Source organism: Branchiostoma belcheri, unplaced genomic scaffold, assembly GCF_001625305.1.
Source record: "Branchiostoma belcheri isolate BF01 breed outbred unplaced genomic scaffold, Haploidv18h27 scaffold295, whole genome shotgun sequence".
NCBI lineage: Eukaryota > Metazoa > Chordata > Leptocardii > Amphioxiformes > Branchiostomatidae > Branchiostoma > Branchiostoma belcheri.
The window spans coordinates 49995-58731 of NW_017803904.1; the positions used below are offsets into that span (position 1 = coordinate 49995).

General features: G+C 44.0%; 1 protein-coding gene across 1 annotated transcript in view; it reads right to left on the reverse strand.

Annotated features, from left to right (window-relative positions):
- LOC109473222 overlaps positions 1-8737 on the reverse strand; it is a 59802-nt gene that overhangs the window by 22933 nt on the left and 28132 nt on the right. The window contains 5 exon segments of the mRNA XM_019773094.1: positions 363-507; positions 2193-2348; positions 3464-3636; positions 3735-3795; positions 4204-4320. Of these exon segments, the coding sequence (XP_019628653.1) occupies positions 363-507; positions 2193-2348; positions 3464-3636; positions 3735-3795; positions 4204-4320 (652 nt within the window).

Here is an 8737-nt window from a genome sequence, read left to right on the forward strand (position 1 = left end):
ACCATTTTAAAAGCATATATTGATCAGTGCCGTCGCTATGGCAATAGTTTTGTACTGGATTGACAGCAAGTAGAATGTAGCTTCTGAAACGCTTTATGTACCTACGTATACGGTCATCTTTTCGCTGAATGACCATTTGGTGACCTTACATACACATGATTTCTGTCATGGATAAACGATGACTTGAAGTATTGAAATTTGCAGAACATTTGCTTGCATATATCTCGATATTTCCGTCAAAGATCGGTCAATGCACACATTTAGAGTTGACGTACAAGCATTTGCTTACAACGATGTACTTTAGTACTTGAATTATGGTGATAAAACGTGGGAGTGCGTGGTAAAAGTTACCCAATACATACCAGTTGCACAATACCCCAGCAGTTCTACTCTCATGCTGATCCTGTTGTTCCAGCTCACAGGGTTGAAGCTGATGTAAGCTGCCTTGATCGGCCGGTCCAGAATGTGCCGCTTGGGGGTGTCACTGTCATCGTTGCCTTCTAATGTCTGGAACATTTATTTCAAAGAGCTATAGGCAAGACTCTTAGTTTTGTTTTCATGTTTTCAGGAATATCTGTGAGATAAACGTCCATGTGTAAAATCCATTAACTGTGGCAATGGTAACAGACACAAGATCGACATAAAAGCACCAGTATGAAAATTAGAAACGAAGGAGAAGACACGTTGATGAAGGTTAGACATCCAGGTAAACGATACTCGTAAGAAAATTCAAACTCTACTACTGGATCAGTTAACGGATTTATTTCCGGACGTTTCGAGTGACATCCATCACTCTTCTTCAGCGTCACAAATGAACAGAGAACCGATTCACTCTTATATACAAGTAACTAGAAAAACCGGTTAAACAACAAGGTCCATAAGAAGCTTTATCATGTAAAAGAACGGTTCACTCAATGTACAGGAATTAGAACTAGAAAAACCTGTTCAACAACCGTAAGAGTCTTTGTCATGTAAGGAAGGTTCCTATGGTAAGAACACCAACATCACCATCCCTTACATCGAAGGAGTATCGGAGAAACTGCGACGCATCCTCCAGGGCTTCAACATCGGCACCAACTTCAAACCCTATTCTACCCTAAGACAGAACCTGGTTCACCCCAAAGACCGCGTACAGAAAGGCATCAAGTCAGAGGTGATCTACAGACTCAAATGCGAGGAACCTAACTGCAATGACACCTACATCGGGGAAACCAGCCAACCTCTGAAGGAGAGATACAAACAACACTGCAGGGCTACAGCAAGCGGCTACTCTTCTGCTATCTACCATCACACCAAACACAACCAGGGACACTCTTTCAAGCTAGAGGCAACCGACATCCTCGACCGTGAACCACGTTGGTACGAGCGCGGAGTGAAGGAGGCCATCTATGAGCGCATTTACAACCCCACCCTGAACAGGAAGGGGACTGCGCATTGAACTCTCAAGCACATGGGATCCCGCCCTGCCACAGCCCAAGGGACAGTAACTTTTCCTATGGTAATTCTTACCATAGGAACCTTCCTTACATGACAAAGACTCTTACGGTTGTTGAACAGGTTTTTCTAGTTCTAATTCCTGTACATTGAGTGAACCGTTCTTTTACATCATAAAGCTTCTTATGGACCTTGTTGTTTAACCGGTTTTTCTAGTTACTTGTATATAAGAGTGAATCGGTTCTCTGTTCATTTGTGACGCTGAAGAAGAGTGATGGATGTCACTCGAAACGTCCGGAAATAAATCCGTTAACTGATCCAGTAGTAGAGTTTGAATTTTCTTACGAGAAGGAGAAGACACATTGGTAGTCACCATCATCTCTGAGACTACCATGTGGGACCGGAAAGATTGTTATTTCGTGTCTACTGTATATCGAGATATTAGCGTGCCACTATGTTTTTCACCATAGGTGTACATTTTCACACCGTTCAAAGGCCTCTTACAGCAAGTTTCTTTCCCCAGACTGCGAAATTATGGAACGCCCTCCCAAACACACGCTCCCCTCTTGAATTCAATCTACAAGCTTTCAAAACAAACATCCACCGCCATCTTCTGGCCTGTCAAACTACCGTCGAACCTACTTTGCTCTGTGCCTATTGTTTTTCCCATTGAGCAACACCGTTAAAAAGATTCATGGCACTGTACTACGTTTTGAAAAAAGTTTTCATTAAAAGATAAATTGATAGATGAACCTTACCACACGCCAGCCGTATTCGTCATTGTAATATTCCCATGTTTCCCCGTCCAGGCTGTAGGACAGATGGTACCCGGTCACCCACTCCTCACATCCGTGCTTCCCCTGAGTCACCACTCCCGTCACCACCATGTCTTCTCCCAGATATATCTGCAACCGCTGAGAAAAGCAGTGAAATACAAACTATTAGAAAAGGTAAATATAATTTCATATGCTCGACGTGTGGCTGTCCTAGCACATAGAACCTGTGCGCAATGTAGCGACGGACAAACAACAATGTCCTATCAGCCCTAATCGGAAATAGAAGCTTATTCACAACTGACTGGAGTGAAAAAAATCGAGTAACTTTTCTAATACAATATTGCATTATATGAGAGATTTTAACATAGAGTTTCTTGCAATAGGATACTAGGTAAACTCTAGCCATTACGCCACATCGTCATCAACGATTTGTAGCCTGGCGCTCAGACAAGCGTATGTCTGTCCGCCCGATTTTTTTGGGGCACTGCCCACACAGACAGGTCCATTGGCGCACTAGTCCATTTTTTACGGGGTCGGTTTCAATTTATTGGTCTACAAGGTCAAAACCAATTAGAAAAGCTGGTTTGAACAAATTAGCATGTCAGGAGAGTCCTATACTTAGCAGGGTTGTGGCCGGCAGTACACCACTGACCCGGCCTGTGGAGAACGGTAACTAGACTACTCCCATATTTCCCCGTCCTGAGCTGCACGTTTTGCCCTTTACCGTTATCGGAGGCAATCAAGCGTTTCCCACATGTTGACTTCGCTTGACTTGGCCATGCCGGCAGAGAGAAGGCGAGATGCAACACTTCATATGTTCTACAAAATCCAGAACAATCTCGTCTCCTCCGAGATGCCCCTCACTTCCAAGGGACGCAAGACATCAAACCCGTACAGAGAACAGTCAAGCCTTCTAAATACCCCCTCAAGAACTGACTACCACCTAAACTCATTCTACATCAAAACAGCACGTGAATGGAATACCCTCCCAGAATGTACTGTCCAGGCTAAAAACCTTGAAGCATTCAAGACTGCCCTGCGCACTACCACCGTTTATTTACTAAAATCAAAGCTACGGGTACTCGCCGCCACCCAGTAGGGTGACGGTCAGGGAGTGACGCCCCTGCCCATTGAGTAGCCAATGCCAGCCTTCAGCCAGCCACAACGACCTATTCCAGGATGATACCCTGACCCCGTGCCTGAGCCCTCAACTTAATGAGGTTTGGCAGTAGGATGAAGAGGAACATACCTACCTGATGTATATCGGAGTCTCCTGCCGTCCAGCCGCAGGTGCCGCTCCCGGTCCCCACGGCGTTCAGCCTGGCCTGGTGCCCGCCGTGAGACGGGTCGTTCCCGTACCGGGACGTGGCCTTGATATCCGTATCGGCGATTACTCCGGACGACATCCCAAGAGGATGAAAATACGCTAAAAATAGATAGTAAAGGTTGGAGTGATCTTCACTGTTACTTCGGGATACTGCAAGCAACAACAAAATAAAGGCGGTAGCTAGAATTCTTCCTTACCGGCATAGTCCAAAGTGTAAGACATGTACATCACTTGACTCCATCGCTTCTTGTTCTTTACCTGAAAGCGGAAAATTATGGTGGAATTATCATGAAGTTCATCTGTGTTGGTAGTAACATGTTTAAAGTTAAAACTTTTGTTCAAACACAAAAGCCATATACATCAGGGCCCATCACCCTACATTGAACCGCGACGGGGGTCGACATCGTCTACCAAAAACCTTTGACCCAGTGTTGACATCACACTTCAAAGAAGCCACGTGACAAGCTTCACTGGGTCAGTCTACTGAGGAAGACCAGAGTGACTGGTCGAAAGCTCTAGGTGAGAGAATTTTGTGTGTTGGAACAAAAGTTTTAACTTTAAACAGACACCCATGTTAATTATGAAAATGAATTGGTACATTCTCTTATAGCCAATAATCCATTCAAAATACTAGTATTGTACGATGTCCTATTGGAAAATACTGACCAGAACATTGTCCTTGAGGTGGACGGTGAGTTCCATCCCGCTGGCCGTGTCTCCGCTGCCGTACTGCAGGTCCCACTGGAGCTGCAGACCGTACGGTGTCCTGTACCGGGTACACTGCTGCAGGATGCCTTCTGTGTCAATGGCATAAAAGTAAAAGAAACAAAAGACATAAAGCAAGATTACCCAACAACAAAGGTGAAAGCCGCCTTGATTTAAGAGTAGAATAATTTTGGGAACTTTATTCATCTTTTCACAAGATGCTACATAAAGGTATTTGAGAGCTAACGTTTGTAATCCCAACTAATGCTGAAGTCACATTTCCGAACCGGGGCCGACCGGGCAGTCTTATGTAACGAAGAGTGTGATATAAAAGACAACAAAGCACAAAAAGTTGAAAAAATTAATAATGGGAAGTATTTGCGTATATCATTGATATAAATTGTTGACTTTTCGTTAATCGAAACAGCCCGGCCGGGCCCCGGTTTGGAAATGTGACCTCAGCATAGACAACATATGTAGAATCTATCTACTCATGTTTCAGCTGGCAGTGACAAATTACTGCTAGTTTCTATTCCAAAGTCATAGGACAGTAGAAATACAATATTTATAAAGAACGGGAGAATTCTGTAATCATTTATATGTTGAAAACGAGATACACTTTCTACTTGACTGTACATTATATAAAGATGAACGCCAAGAGCTATTCGATACTTTACAATTAGACAAGATATGTAAGAAAATGTCAAAGCAGGACATGTTTAAACACTTGATATCATGCAAGAACGAATGTACAGCAGACAAACTATGTAATTATGTTTCCAAATGTTTCAAAAAGAGAGAAGAAAGGGCAACTAACAGTAGATGATAGGTAGTTTATAGTATTGTTGTAATGTATAGATTCTTATCACTTTGCATTAGAATATAGCGTTTCAGTATGTAATACTCATGTTTTTACATACTGCATATCCTCTTGATCATTTAGCCCATTTGGGCAAGAACATGCAATAAAGATTCATATCAAGATTCATATCATTGTAATTAGAAGTCAAAAGTGTGTTGATCTGAGTAGGATGTTTTATTCCATACCGTTCTCGTTCTGCAGTGTTCTCTCCATGACGCTGAAGAGTTGCAGTGCCCACTGTGACGGCTGTCTCTGTCTGCAGCCTCCGTCGAAGAAGATGTGCGACTCGAAGGTTCTCTCACCGACCTGACTCTCCGCCAAAACACGTAATGACGTCAGGAGCTGTTCCATCTCACGTTCCGACTGAACAGAATAAAATGCATGATCAGTTTCTAGTGAAAATCTTGTCTTTACCTAAAGAAAAGAGACGTTTTATCATGCTCTTGCAGTTCTTCTGTTTTTTTTGCATTATGACAGTACTTTTTTTTGCATTATGACAGTACTTTATATATTTTGGTTATTTTGGTATGATGACAAATCATACGGGGTTTTGTATGTCTTAAACATACACTTCAAAAGATTTAAAATTGACAAAGAGCTTCATAAGACTAAGCAATACGAATCCTACACAAAATATAGATTTCAAACATTTCAGAAGTCCAACTCCTGCTTCCTCGCCAGATTCTATCATACCTCACCCACGTACTGTCTACCTAGTCTGCCTGGTCAAACAAATACACAGACAACACAACTGGCCCCCCCTTCATAAAATACAAATGAACAAGAGTTCCGAGATCTCATACCTCCATGAAATATGGGTTTGACATGTAAATGTAAATTTCTTCCTTAATATGCAAATGGCCTCTACACTAACATAATGAATGAATTGTGATGTTAATTTTTGATTAACTTACACATGTCCCAAGCATGAAATTCCCATCATTTACCACTAAGGAGTCATAGAATTTTCAGATTAATTATGCAAATTAGGTCCATCTTTGCATAATTGGTATCTGGTAATATTCCTCCTGCCATAGATTATAAACATCACATGTATCAAAGACCCATGATGTAAAACACCGGAATCACAGAATTTCCTCATTACTTATGCTTTGCAAATGAAGTCATCATTTGCATAATATGCATTGTATAATGTATATCTCTGTCTAAGCTGCCCACATGGCAAAAATCATAAAAATACATTGTTCCTTTATGAATTTATCTGGCCGGAAAGGTTTTGCCACCCCCCCCCCTCCCCTGCAGTTCCAGAAAAAGCCACTGGGGGACCAAACCCATATCACCTATTACTGACAGGAAAAGCTATTCACCACTCAAAATCAAGACCATAGCATGTCCAGGACAAAATATACAAAATTCGGAAGTTCTGCTGCAGTACCAAGGTCAGCCACCAGGAGGCCCAAAATTGACCATGACCTTTGCCTACCCAACACCTATCCACATACCAAATATCATTACAAGCCATCCAAATGTTCAAAAGTTATGCTGGCTACAAATGTGCGGAAACACAAACACACAGACACACACACAGACACACATACATACAGACAGACACGTCAAAAACAATACCTCCATTTTTCATGGAGGTAAGAACCAAACCTCATGGTACATAGTTGTACAGATGTAGACGTGAGTGTTCTGTTTGGTCTTTCTTCTCGTGGTGAAGTCATCCCCCTTCGTGTTCCTGTTTTTTCTACTCAGCAACATCCATTGTGCCGGGAACACACTGCTGTACCCGGGCAGCCAAAACAGCTGAGGACGACAAGATGATAAAAAATAAGTTTATTGCAAATTCCTTTATTGCAAATTCCTGTATACAGAACCGTGTCCTACATACTCAAATCCATACTCAGGCACCTTTTTTGATAAAGCACCTGTATCCAGAACCATTCCTGTATCTACGTTCTTGGATACGTGGAAACTACCAATAACCTCATCCTTACCCTTATGCTTAGGTCACATTTGAAACGGCGCCCGTTCGGCATGTCCTCGGCGTAGACGCCGGCCGGCGTCATGACGCCGAGCGTGCGCCGACTGTCAGGGTCACAATTAAATGTTCTTTTACGGCTCCCTGTCGGGGCCTGGTTGTGCTCCGGTCGGCGTTGAGGCGTCTTGTAATTAATATTCATAAACTTTTGGTCCCCTTGGCGGCCGGTTTCTGTCAGGGACCCGTCCGGTACCCGGTCAGTCTCCCGTCTTGACCCGTACGGCGTGTGGTAGGGTGCCGACCGGCTCTTACAGTTCGGTCGGGCAGCTGTCAGGTCCCTGGCGGGGTCCAGGGGGATCCCGACGGGCTCCTGTCGTGTACGGACACTGATGACGGAGCTTTGTCGCGAACATCATTGCGACTTTAAGTCCTTCCTGCGAATGGAACCACTGATGTTTCACAACCTCCTACAACGTGTAGGCCCATCCATCGAGAAAAGTCCAGAGCAAGTGCTTTTTTGATGAATGCCCTCTACTTCTTGACACATTTCAATGTATCCATAATGATTTATAACAGAAAATTTAGATATTACAGTCCAGTCTGTATGTAACACTTCTTTTTAATTCTATGCAGTGCTAAACAGCCCTTGTCATGCTTAGGTCACATTTGAAACGGCGCCCGTTCGGCATGTCCTCGGCGTAGACGCCGGCCGGCGTCATGACGCCGAGCGTGCGCCGTACTGTCAGGGTCACAATTAGATGTTCCTTTACGGCTCCCTGTCGGGGCCTGCTTGTGCTCTGGCCGGCGGCTCTCATTAATATTCATAAACTTTTGCGGCCGGTTTCTGTCAGGGACCCGTCCGGTGCCCGGTCAGTCGCCCGTCTTGACCCGTGCGGCGTGTGGTAGGGTGCCGACCGGCTCTTACAGTTCGGCCGGGCAGCTGTCAGGTCCCTGGCGGGTTCCTGGCGGGATCCCGACGGGCTCCTCTCGTGTTTTTGAGCAGGTACATATATAAGCGCTGCACTGCCTGCTACCGTTCACTTCAAGTAAAGAGTACACGTCAAGTAAAGAGTAGACTGAAGTTGGCGATGTAGCGTTCAGTGCAACCTGCAAACAACTTACAAGCCCGTCTGAGATTGAGATTGGTGACAACCTACATGTAGGTCTTCTGGCATTGGTAGCTGAAGAAGAGAGGCAGGCAGAACCGGTGCGTCGCAAAAGTAACCGAGGGCCTACTTTCGAAAGTACTTCAACAGTGACGCAGGAAGTACTTCAGCAGTGACGCAGGAAGTGTGCCGTGACAGCTCCATGCTATTGAGCAATAAAACCACTGAATATCGTTACTTCTGTTGAAATTTGGTCTGAAAATAAATGCCAATAACTTCTGATTCCATTTTATTACGAAGGCATATTATGTAACAAGAGATAATGTCAGACACATTCTATTCCTGTTATGATCTGTTTTATGAAGTTGGCAAGAGAGCCGTGCCGGCTGTTTTCCCTTGCCCTTCGACATTCTGACACACAAATACAAGGTGTAACACACACAAGTACACGATGTAACACACACGTGGTGAACTGTGCGACGTAGTCTGAGGCAGGAGTTTATATATGCTCCCTATAACCCCCTTTTCCTGACCATCTGATGCACTGATCAGCACATGTGACGTCATAATCTTAGGCAGGTG